Source organism: Eleutherodactylus coqui, chromosome 2 (assembly GCF_035609145.1).
Source record: "Eleutherodactylus coqui strain aEleCoq1 chromosome 2, aEleCoq1.hap1, whole genome shotgun sequence".
Classification (NCBI taxonomy): Eukaryota; Metazoa; Chordata; class Amphibia; order Anura; family Eleutherodactylidae; genus Eleutherodactylus; species Eleutherodactylus coqui.
In genome coordinates, this window is record NC_089838.1 from 279174843 (window position 1) to 279187041 (window position 12199).

General features: G+C 45.9%; 1 protein-coding gene across 1 annotated transcript; it reads right to left on the reverse strand.

Annotated features, from left to right (window-relative positions):
• Positions 1-4836: 4836 nt before the first annotated feature.
• Positions 4837-10112, reverse strand: LOC136610171 (zona pellucida sperm-binding protein 3-like). Its single transcript, XM_066589416.1, has 8 exons — positions 9642-10112; positions 8560-8678; positions 6676-6779; positions 6224-6401; positions 6040-6160; positions 5581-5672; positions 5344-5474; positions 4837-5078 (listed from the first exon to the last, which is right to left on the reverse strand). Exons 1-8 carry the CDS (start codon positions 10110-10112, stop codon positions 4837-4839), a joined length of 1458 nt encoding a protein of 485 aa, XP_066445513.1.
• Between the last annotated feature and the right edge of the window lie 2087 nt (positions 10113-12199).

Below are 12199 nucleotides of genomic sequence, written 5' to 3' on the forward strand. Positions count from 1 at the left end.
ATCTCTCTCTCCCTCTCTCCCCCCGCTCCCTCCTGCTGACTGCCGCTTCTCACCGCTCCCCCGCGCCGCCACCCGAACCTTTTGTCTTGAGCGGGCAGGTACTCGCTAAAGGCAATGCTCGCTCGAGCAATTGCCTTTAGCGAGTATACTCGCTCATCTCTATTCCTTAACTCTCCCAGAATCAGAGGAGGAAGACAGAGATCTTTGTTGCTCAGGTGATACGGCGACAACCTAACTCTTCCTTGTTCTAAGTAAAGGACTTTGGTAAGAGACTTGGTTCTTTTCCCCAGTTAAGCCCCTTCTAATACAAGAACTCCAAAGTTATTTCCCTTTTGCATAGTCATGCACTAAATGTTTTTCATATTGAAAAGTTCATGATATGGTTGAAAATGTTTGCAATGTTCAAGAGATGTGCAGGAGGAAGTTTATTTTAACGTGTTTCTTATTTTTCTGCTCACTTACACTCAATATATAGTAATTTATTCCTTTAAAATGTGATATGCTCAATTTAATATATGCTTAGTTTAAAAATGTTCCCGTGTGAGTGAAACTGTATGTATGATATTTATGATCTATGTTGGCTTAAGGTTTCATGTTCCCCACGTAGTGTTTCAGTGTTAGTCCCCCATCTAGTCTGTCCCAGTAGGTGGGACCTTCCTTTCACCTTTTTCCTTAGTCACGGACAGCGGTATTAACTCAAGCTACTGACTGCCGTAGACTACTACTTTTTCAGGGAGAGTGATAGTCCTTCCACTCGTCTCTTGTGTTCCTGCCACTCGCCCTTCTCTAATTTTTGTAGTTGGTAGCGTTGTGTTTCCATTCTCTGCTAGAGAAAGCGAAGTTCATTCCACTTATCTCATTTCTTTTTTCTGTGAGGAGAGGAGTAATGTATGTGCCCCATAGCTATACTAGTATTCCCAAATTCTGTTCAGCCTAGTAGGAAATTCTAAATGTACTTGCAAGTCATATTCAATACACGCTATCATAAACTAAAAGCCAAACTTAGAAATAACACTACTCGATAGTCTCAGTACACGAGGAGTGGGTTAATCCTTCATATAGGTAACCGGAGGGTAGGAGCTGTGTTTATAGGTTTCGCCTTGCACACTCCGTGACTGCGCAGAGGCCTCACAGGTGAAATGTAAGTAATACACTGAAGATAGCTTAACTCCGGATCTTACACTTTTTTTTTGGAGGCGCCGAGCTTGGCTTATTTTTAAGTAGGGGGAAATTGTAGTGGCCCAGTAAATCCATTCCTGGCCCACACCATTATGTCAAACATGTCATGTCTTACATTGGTGCACTGTGCAAAATTGTCTTGTCACTGTTATGTGTATTGCACAGCTGCAGCAAGTGAGGAGTTAAGTGTTTGCATGAGCCTGAGAGATGCTTGCAATGTATCAATTTGTCTTGTCACGTGGTATAAGTAAGAATATAAATAGGAATGTCTGAGAGCGACAGAAGAAATTCTTCTGGGTTCCCGAGAGTGTGGGTGCATGAGGGTACCGTCAACACTCATGTAGTGAAGAATGGAGGAAGAGGAGCAGTTCCTGACTACCTGTGTGACAGCAACCATGGCTGAGCGAGTTTCCGACAGAGCGTGAGCAAGGGAGAGGATGCATACGACTGGGCCTAGTGCAGAGGCACTATGTGATTGTCTTTCCTACGCACCATCCTGAAGTCTGGCATAACTGCGTAGAGGTATGCCCATTTGCTTTTGGCATCCGGCGGTCCTGAAGTCTGGGATCACCAGGTGGAGGTGTAAATCCGCATGGAAAAACTCTTGATTCAGTGATCGTCCGCAAGCATTTTTAATTCATTTCTGTGATGAATAGCAGGTCTCCCGCAGCAGAAAAACCACATGTGCCGTGTCCAGGCAGCCCCATTGTGGAAGATTTCTGAATCCCGTATAGGAGATTTCTGAAATTCTTTCATACGGCTTCTACTGTACACGCTGCAGGATTTCTACAGCATTTATGGTCTGTGTGAAGCTCACAAAAAGCTCTGACCTGGTTATGTATATTAGTGCAACATGCCTTTCTCCCTTTATCTTAACATAAGAACTTCACCTATGGAGTCAATGCCTTGAATATCCATTTAGTACTTTGGCGCTCCTCAGATTTGAACATTGTAAAATCCCTTTTCACAGCAAGAAAGTTTTTTAAAGTGTTGACCTCTGCAGACTGGGCATGCTCTATAAATCCTAGGATAAAGTGAAGATTTTCCCAGGGTCAAATTGGGACAAAGGGGTGTGGTGAAAGAGGCCAGCCCTTATCGCAACATATGATTTAACCCCCACAATGTTATTAAAAGTACAGGGCCAGTTCCAAAAAAATTAAATAGCAAATTTTGCATTCAAAACCCATTCCATTGGTGTGGATTGATTGTAAAGCAACTGTAAAGCCGCAGCTAGTTCTATGCAATGCAGCTCTCCCCCTCACCTCCTCTGAAGGCTTCCAATTGTCAGTGCTCCCTGCATAATTGTTCCCTGCAGCCTGTAGTGGCCTCTCCTGAGCAGCAGTGCCCCAAGGAACAAAGTCAGGGAGCGCTGACAGCGTAAAGCCTACGGAGTAGTGCTGCTTAGTAATAGGCTATGGCTAATTTCCAGTAAAAATCCAGTCAAAATAATTTCCTGCTGAAATTTTCGCTGCTGACATTCTGCAGCATTTCTGCCCTATATAAACATGCCCTAAGTCAGCTAGAGGTATGTCTTCCGCAACTGTACTTAAAGGGGTTGTCCCGCGCCGAAACGGGTTTTTTTTTTTTTCAACCCCCCCCCCGTTCGGCGCGAGACAACCCCGATGCAGGGAGGTAAAGAAAGCTCACCGGAGCGCTTACCTGAATCCCCGCGCTCCGGTGACTTCTCTACTCACCGCTGAAGATGGCCTCTTCCTCCGTGGACCGCAGCTCTTCTGTGCGGTCCATTGCCGATTCCAGCCTCCTGATTGGCTGGAATCGGCACGTGACGGGGCGGAGCTACACGGAGCTACACGGAGCCCCATAGAAGACTGCAGAAGACCCGGACTGCGCAAGCGCGGCTAATTTGGCCATCGGAGGGCGAAAATTAGTCGGCACCATGGAGACGAGGACGCCAGCAACGGAACAGGTAAGTATAAAACTTTTTATAACTTCTGCATGGCTCATAATTAATGCACAATGTACATTACAAAGTGCATTATTATGGCCATGCAGAAGTGTACAGACCCACTTGCTGCCTCGGGACAACCCCTTTAATGCAGTATGGATCAAGTTCAGATTGCATGTAAAAGACATTAACAGCTTCAGATGTAATGTGGATACTTCTGTGCTAGGATTAAATGCTGTTGTACTCTGAACATAGGTGTACCGCCAGAGGTCACAATGGTGACTGCGCCCCTGTGGTAAGGGGGGCCCAGGGGCCACCCTCCGCCACATACATATGCACATTCAGTGCATTACTGGCTGGTCACACTGCCGGCCGCAGCAATCATGCAGCCGGCAGTGGTGCCAGTCAGAGAAGCCGAAACCACCCTTGTAGTTCTGTAGCTTAAACAAACATGCTGTTGAATGACAGCCAACTGCTGTGCATTTGGCTTGGAAAATACCTGACCTCTTTCACCGGGTGTTCTCATGGCCAAGTTAGCCACGCCAAAAACTTAAGTCACAACTATGTCTGCTTTCCAAAAAAAAAAAAAATAATTCACATGAACAAATAGCTGTGACTGTCACAGCTACCTGCCATTTTTTCCTCTTCATCTACATAGCTGGCTGCGGTGTAATGTGGGGAAGTTACTGTAGCCCCGAAATTCCTCGGCTGGCAGAACTACTATTAAATGCCTCACTAGAGGCATTTGTTACTGTTCAGCAGTGCTAGCCACTGCTAAACTTCCTCCTCTCCCCTCTTTTGGCGGCTCTTTTTGCATGCAAAAAAAAAAATTCGTTTGAAAGAAACCATTGGTTTTGATGGTCAGTTTATTTCTGCAGCGTTCTTAACTGTGAAATACACTTGTGTGCAAAAGGCCTAAAAGGTGAAAATCTGCAGCAATAGCACAGGCAAGATCTGTTTTATGACAATTTAAATACATTGTACGAGTTTAGTTTAGTAGCAGTTTAGTAAGAGTAAAGCTAGTTTTTTGGAGGCCATTAGATGGCCATATTGGGGGGTATATTTTCCTTCCTATATAGTCAGTGCTATAATTAACTGGTATCGATTTGTCAGAACATGATCCAAGAAGGATTACAGATACAATACCCCCATGGAGCAGCATACAGACCCTCATCTGTTTAAAGTTGCATGGAGTTGTACCATCTTTATCTAAGCCCTCAACAGCTCAGTAGCAGTCTTACAGGGGTTCTGAGTCTTAATCACCCCCCCCCCCCAAATCCAGCAGCAAAACAGACTATAGACAAATGTCCTCTTGCAGCTCCAGAAACAGCTTCCCCAGCTCTTAAAGACTGCCGTCAGCCCATAGCCAGGAGGTCATGGGTTTCTGCAGCTAGACTTCAAATACGAATTGCCGAGGTCTATGACTGATGTCACAGGCAGCAGTGAAACAAACTAAGATGGAGCCTGTAAGCCATGACAGTGAAGGACTCAGTGGAGCTTGGACAGGCAGGTATGGGTTTATTTTTCTGCATGGCCAGCATTAAGTAGTTCTGTATGCCTCCATATAGAAGCTGTACTATAAAACCATACAACAGGAACGGAAGTAGTCGTGCTCCTTCCACGCTCAGTATGAGCTAGACCTGTCCCACAGAAAGCAGTCAACATGGGGTTAGGTATATTGTGCCTCTTCCAATCGTTGCCCACTGTAGAGCTTATGAACAAGAAATGGATTAACCAAAATGTGTTTATTTCTACATAGATTCTTTGTTGGAAAATCTTCTCAGAAGACATTTTCCAGCCACAGTAAGAGCAACAGCAACAACTACTAATGTTACAGAACCAATAGCCACCAGCACCCACAGTTGCAGAGGTTTGTGTGGTGGACTCCTTTTGGAAGCTTGGGGTTTTCCTGCTTCGGAGAACTGGTTAGGCTTGGGTCCAGTCACTAGAAGAGGGCCCAGTGTGGCCAGGCCATGCTTCTCTGGGTGAGAACCTGTAAGAAGAAACAGTGAAGAATTGTAGACAGCATAGTCACTGCAACACAAGCCAGTGTGAGGAACATATCTAACCCATGAATGCTAGAAGTCAGTCCATGCTATATTTTTACAAACAGGTAGACTGTAGCTATTGAGGTGTACTTGGGTGCAAGATTCACCTAAGGCTCCAGTAAAATGCATGAGCAAGATACTCAAGCTATTGCCCAACTTAATGAACAGGATGTTGACAAAACACTTGTGCCACACATCTGTCAGGCTTACCAATATCCCTCTTCCCAAATCCTCTTGGCCTTCCGAGGGATGATACCCAAGGCATTCTCTGGCCTGCAGTAGCACAGTTCCTAGTGGAGCAGCATTGGCAAATCCCACTTGGGCCTTCCACAGGTGACCAACTAGAAGAGATTGAGGATCAGCCAAGAGGTCCAGTTAATGATCAACCATCTAAGATTGTGGTAGCTGTTTGACCAAAGATACTTGCTTGGTTACAAGTAGTCTTACCTGCTAGATGCCTTGTTGTAGGAGCAGGCTTTGTTCATAGAATCAGGGGTCTGGTTGATAGGAGCAGCTCTTAATGAACAGGTGATATAGATCTAGGATGAAGCATTTGTCAAGAGCTAACTTTAAAAGTGAGGGTGTATACTAAAGTACAATTTTTTACATAACATTTTTCTTCATGAAGTTAGGCTTTGTGAAGAATACATGGGTTCTCAAATAATGGGCAACCAAGTTTAGTCACATGATAGCCATCATGGAAATTAAGGGTTTATACAAGTCAAAACTGTATATGCAGAGCCTGGTGATATAGCTCTAGGACAAAATGTTTACCCACGTTAATCAGTTTTTTAGGTTTCAGCTTTCAAAGTGAGTTTACATAACTTGAAATTTACAATAAATTAAGGTCCCTGTGAAGAATTGGGAGTTTATGTAATCCAATATGATGGAAGTAGGAGCCCTCACCGTAGAGAAGGAACTGTCTGCGAACCGGAAGGCATCAACCATGAAGCGAAGCTCATCTGCTTGAGATCTTGGAGAAACAAAGGCTGAAGAGGAATCATCTTGCATCCCATCCATCAGGCACCTGTAGAACACATTTGTTGTAGATAGGTTGCTTGATTTGTACAGTATGTTAGTAGTAACTCACCCATTGTTGGAGATTATCTCATAGCGAGGATTGGAGGTAATGTCTGGAGTAGTGGTGGCGACACAGCTATCAACAAACAGGATCATTGGGATGTGATTCTGGGTGTCCAGGGAGGCTTCTAGGTAGAACATATCGCCAAGCTGGAAGACCAGGGATGGACTGGGAGCACTCCAGTCCTCTGAAGAGAAAAATACTGTTTATTAGAATGGAAGGGGAGATTGGAAAATTTAACTTTAAGCATAACCCTCCGAATGTAGGAAAGTTTATATTTGCAGAGTAAATCCTATACATTTCTAGCCGTTTCTGTAACTGTTAGTTAGGGTCTTATTGAGCATTAGAATGTAGAGGCATTTCTTGACATTACATGTCTCTTATTGGCACCAGCACATGGTGGTCCCCCACAAACATAGGTCAAGAGATTCTGCATTGTTTTCTAGAGCTGGAAAGCTTACCAGTCATGAGACGCAATGAGAAGGACAGTCTCTCTTCCGCAGTTATCGTTGTGCTGAATGGAATCCATGTTGGCTTGATGGCATTACTGCTCACATTGCCGTGTCTAGACAACAGACGGGATAGTTTCAGTTCTCACTGTGGTGTATTGGCCAGTAGATATAATTCATGGTCAGGCAATAGCCTGGAGAAGATATATTTATTGGCTACAACAGTCTACCTTAGGATGCAGTGCAAAACGAACAGAACAGAGGGGTTGCCAGGAGTTCCACACCTCTGGATGTACCATCACATGGCTAAAACAGCTAGCTTGCATACTAACATTTTTTGGAGGTCAGGGTAGATTTCAGTGCACCAAAACCTGGGAGAGACTTAGGAGGAATGTGATTACTTCTAAGCCAAGCATGCATATGGGGTGGACAGGTGAAGATTGAAGTTTGCCAGAAAAGCATTAGACAGCCATACCCATTAAGTCAATTCTAAGATTCCTTGGATTGCACAGTACTTTATACCATGTACAGCAAACAGAATCCATTAATTCATTGCTGCACTGCTAATCCAAGCAGCAAAATAAACACCCAATTGCAGCATGCCAAGAAAAGCTCAATGAAAACTAGGGGCATTTACCCAAAAAAAAAAAAAAATGTGTGGGTGCTAATGTTTTGAACTACATCATGATGCATTGGCTTTGTGAGCCACTGAGTTAGACTTTTCCAAGGATCATCAACAGGCCCCATTCACATCTGTATCAGACATTCAGTGGTGATTTCATCCAACAAAGTTTCAGTAAGCATATAGACAGATAATATTCAATGGGGTCCATCTGGTATGTGCCGCTTATGGAATTGGTTGTTCAACAAATACTAGTTCAGAATGAAAGAAGCCTAAGGGCGCCTACCCACTTGCGTTGCCGATTTTTGCGCGTGAAAAACGTGGCGTTTTTTGCGCGTTTTCCGCGGCGTTTTTGCAGCCCTCCATTGACAATCATGGGTGCATTAAGAGAAAAATAAGGAGACATATGCAACTGACAGTTCCTATGTGAAAAAACCCCACAAAACGGAAAAAAAAACCCAGATGGGCAAGAACACATTCTATACTAATTGCTCTTGAGAAAAAAAACGCAAAACATCACAGGGGGGGGGGGGGGGGGGGGGGGGGAACGCAAGTGGGTAGGCACCCTTAAAGAGACCTCTACCATCTTTTTGTGATTAACATAAGGTAGTGACTCAGATTACAGCAATATGTCTGCAGTGTGGACCTGTGTAGTAGTTGGAAAAGTGTACATGGGCTGCTACTGATGAATATACAGGACTACTTTTAGTCCTCTATGCATTTTATGAGATGCAGGCTTACACCCCACCCTCCAGACACTGACAATGTTTGCCTATTGCTGTGCATAGCAAGAGCTAGCAATCATTTCCTGGAGTGGGGTGTGTGGATACACTGCAGCTCATGAGTATTCAGGACTAGTTCTGTGTCTGGCTGCTACTAATAAAATGCAAGTTACTCCAAAACTACTGCACCGATACATACAGTAGAGGGAGGAAAAATACACAGTAGTCACTGACATTATGGTGCCCTCAGTGAGTGCTGCAAAAACCTGGTGACAGATTCCCTTTAAGCAGTGTATAAGAGTAGTGTCCAGCAGCATACAGAAACAAAACCCAGTAGTGAGGTGGGGAGATGCAGAGCCGCTCTGGGAGACTAAACTTCTTAGATCTCTTCAATACTTCATAGAGTATTTAGAAAAACATGGCAGCATAAGTGATGAAATTCAGATTTTAAGACTTAAATCTTCTATGTTTTAAAAGAAACAGGAGAGACTTCAACCCCTCTTGGTCTTTATCAAGCTTCACCTACTATCCGCCATACTGATCTAGACTTACCTTGGGTAGAAGCACTGAACAGGAACCACAGCAGAGTTGGACCTGATAATGGGCACATTGCTGGAGGAAGTGGGGGTGTAGCTTAGTATGGAGTTGTAGATGAGCCAATCTGGAGTCATCTTAAAGAAAATATTACAAGCTTAGTCAGCTTTTTCATACTGTAAGGAACAGGAGGGCAATATGGTATTTGCAGAAGCTTTATATTAGAGTAAGACGTTCGCTTTAAATGTAACACAAACAGCACCACTGGACATAACCATTAATACGTTCCACAAACATTCACTAGAACTTCATAGGTGCATTCAAACTTTAAAAAGTAGCTGTTTAGCAGTGCCATATTGTTCTGGTGAAGCATTAAGGGTGGCTTTACATCCGACTCAGAGGTTCCACTTTCCTGCCCTGTTTGGGAAGCAAAAATGGAATCTGTGTCCAAATACGCCCGTCTCTTGCCAGATCTGAAGAGCACTAGACACCACTCCTCCCATCCCCATTTACTGTAAAGGGGTCAGTTCACACAGGAGGTCCTATTGAAAGTTGGGCTGTCCAGTAACCAGACAACTCCTTATTGCCACAGGCTGTAAGTTTATGTCCTGGCAGGCTGGTACTTAACTTATGTCCTGTGGATGGTGTAGAGTCAGAAGAGAGCCTGTAGCAGGAGCTGGGTGACTGATTGCCTGCTGTGAACGGGAGGCCGGCTTCGATAAGAACCATCGATTGCCTGCTATTAACCCCTATATGCCATGATCAATGTACATCACAGCATGTAGGGGTTTTACAGAGGGAGTGCCATGGTCTGGGCCTGGTTGCCATTGTAAGCAAAAAGGTGTTAAGTACTGCAATGCATTATTGTAGAGACCATGGCTTTTACAGTTAAAGTGCCCCTTCAAACAGAAAAAAAAAACAAAAACCCACACAACAATGTTCAGAGAGAAAGTTAAGTTATGGCTTTTGAATTGTAGAGATGCTATGAAGTGTGGAATAGGGAATATCCCTTTAAAATTATATACCACCACACCACTTATGTTTCATCAAACAACCATGTTATAGAACTACAAGACCTGCACAACACAGTGATCACTGACCTCTAAGCTGTTCCCACATTCTTGAAGGCCATTATCAAAGACAACCATAGTATCTGTAGTCTCAGGTCCATAGCTACAAGAACCCAGGGTCAGGTCTGAGGGCTTCACCAGCTTACCAGTCCCATAGAAGTCTCTCTCCACACTCACCACCATCCTGTCCTCACCACACTGTACACTGATAGGAGAGTATGGAAGGACTACAAGCTGTCGGGACTGAGAACTGTCTACAAGATTCCTGGAGCCCCATCCAAACCCAGGCTGAGCACCTCTCTGAGCACCAAGGCCAGACCAAGGGTTTTCTCTAAGAGAACCCTCTCCAAATGCAGGTTGTCCAAGTCCTCTAGAAGATCCCCATCCTGGCCGATAATTCCTCTGCCAGGTATCTGACTGGCGCCGGTGTCTAATCAAGGCACTGCTAAAGCCTGGCACATAGAGGAGCAGCACCACAACTAGCCAATTCCAGCACTCCATCCTGTCTAGAGAACAATGCACACAAGGAGAGAGTGGATGGAGCTAAGCTTTATACCCCACCCATCACCACCTGATGCCTCATTACACTCAGCTGAACACTTCTATTATTGGTCTAAACTAAGGAGAAAGGGGGATTTTTGATGCCACTTTTTCGACAGCTTTTTCTTTCATTCCCTGTTACGGGTGGATTCAGACGACCGTATATCGGCTCGGTTTTCACGCTGAGCCGATATACAGTGTCCTCATCTGCAGGGGGGGAGGGTGAAAGAGCCAGGAGCAGGAACTGAGCTCCCGCCCCCTCTCTGCCTCCTCTCCACCCCTCTGCACTATTTGCAATGAAAGGAGGCATGACAGGGGCGGGGCTAAGTTCTGAGTATTTGCCCCGCCCCTGTCCCACCTCTCCCCATTGCAAATAGTGCAGAGGGGCGGAGAGGAGGCAGAAAGGGGGCAGGAGCTCAGAGCACTGCTCCTGGCTCTTCCAGGCTCCCCCCCCCCCCCTGCAGAGAGAGAGACGACGTATATCAGCTGGGCGTGAAAACCCAGCTGATATAAGTTCGTCTGAATCCAGCCTAAGGGTGCATTCAGATGATCGTATATCAGCTGGGTTTTTACGCCCAGCCGATATATGGCGTCCCTCTCTGCAGGGGGAGGAAGCTGAAAGAGCCGGGAGCAGTGCTCTGAGCTCCCGCCCCCTCTCCATCCCCCTGCACTATTTTCAATGAGGAGAGGCGGGATGGGGGTGGAGCTAAATCCTGGAAGTTAGCCCCACCCCAGTTCCGCCTCCTCTCATTGCAAATAGTGCAAAGGGGCAGACAAGGGGTGGAGAGGAGGCAGAGAGGGGGCGTTAGCTCAGAGCACTGCTCCCGGTTCTTCCAGCCTCCTCCCCCTGCAGAGAGAGACGCTGTATATCGACTGGGTGGGAAAACCCATCCGATATACGGTCGTGTGAATGCACCCTTAAGGCTTTATTCACAGGAGAGTATATTAGCCGTGTTTTCACGCCCAACCGATATACGTGACCATCTGAGGCATTGGTTTCCAATGCATTCGTTCACACCGGCAAATATACGGCACGTAAAAGCGCTAAGGCTGACTTCACACTGGCAGGCACAATATAAACGGCCCCATATCGCACTCCCCACCATGAGAATTCCCCGAGGATGCGAGGCATTTTCATGTCAAAACGGGAAGAAGTGAAGAATATTTTCAATGGGCTGCAATGCAAGAGCATGCAGAAAGATAGAACATGCTGTGATTTATTTCCTGCATCACATCGCATTGCATTCACATTTGTACAAGATGTGTACGTCTCGCAACGCACAAATCTCGTGCAATTTTCTCACCCATGTAAAAGGGCTTATTCACAAGACAGTTTTTATGCTCAGTTTTTTGTGAGCCAAAACCAGGAGTGGAGAGAAAAAATAATGGAAAGATTTGTATGTCTCCCGCATTTTGGACCCACTCCTGGTTTTGGCTCACAAAAAACTGAACATAAAAACTGCCGTGTGAAAGCGCCCCAAAGCCTCTTTCCCAAGAACGTATATCAGTGGTTGGACGATATACGCTGTGATCTGATGCATTGACCACATGGCCGTATTCCCGCGACGTAAAAGCGCCCGGGCGGCTAATATAACGCCAGGCCCAAAAGATAGTCCTGGAACTATCTTTTGGGCTAGAACACGTCGGCTGCTGCATGGGCTCCTATGGGAGCCAATGAGAGCGGCCAGAGAAGGGAGGTGGGAGGGAGTTAAGCAGCGTGACTGCTAAACTCCCTCCCTCTTCTCTACTCACCTCCGGCTGATTCCAATGGGAGAGGGCAGGGCCAAGTGTCACCCCTTCCCGCCTCCTCCCAATGCTGGCTGCGGACAAGGGATGGGAAGAAGCTAAGCTCCCGTCCTCTCCCCATTCCTTGTCTGCAGCCAGCAATGGGAGGAAGCGGGACAGAGCGGCGCTTAGCTTTGACCCCGTCTGACCCCTCCCATTGGGAGGAAAGAGGAGGGGAGACAGCGAGGGGGAGAAAATGGGAAGGATCAACGGCATGGCAGCCTTGGCGTATATGCGTCGGTGCCCATGCCGTATGAACGGGT

Bases quoted from the DNA above. Each gene is read 5' to 3' on its own strand.
- LOC136610171 (XM_066589416.1), bottom strand. From the start codon at position 10,112: ATGGAGTGCTGGAATTGGCTAGTTGTGGTGCTGCTCCTCTATGTGCCA. The intron at 6,402-6,675 runs GTAAGCTTTCCA...TTTTCTCTTCAG, and splicing joins CTCATTGCGTCTCATGACTG to AGGACTGGAGTGCTCCCAGT. The intron at 5,079-5,343 runs GTAAGCCTGACA...TTCTTCTTACAG, and splicing joins ATTTGGGAAGAGGGATATTG to GTTCTCACCCAGAGAAGCAT.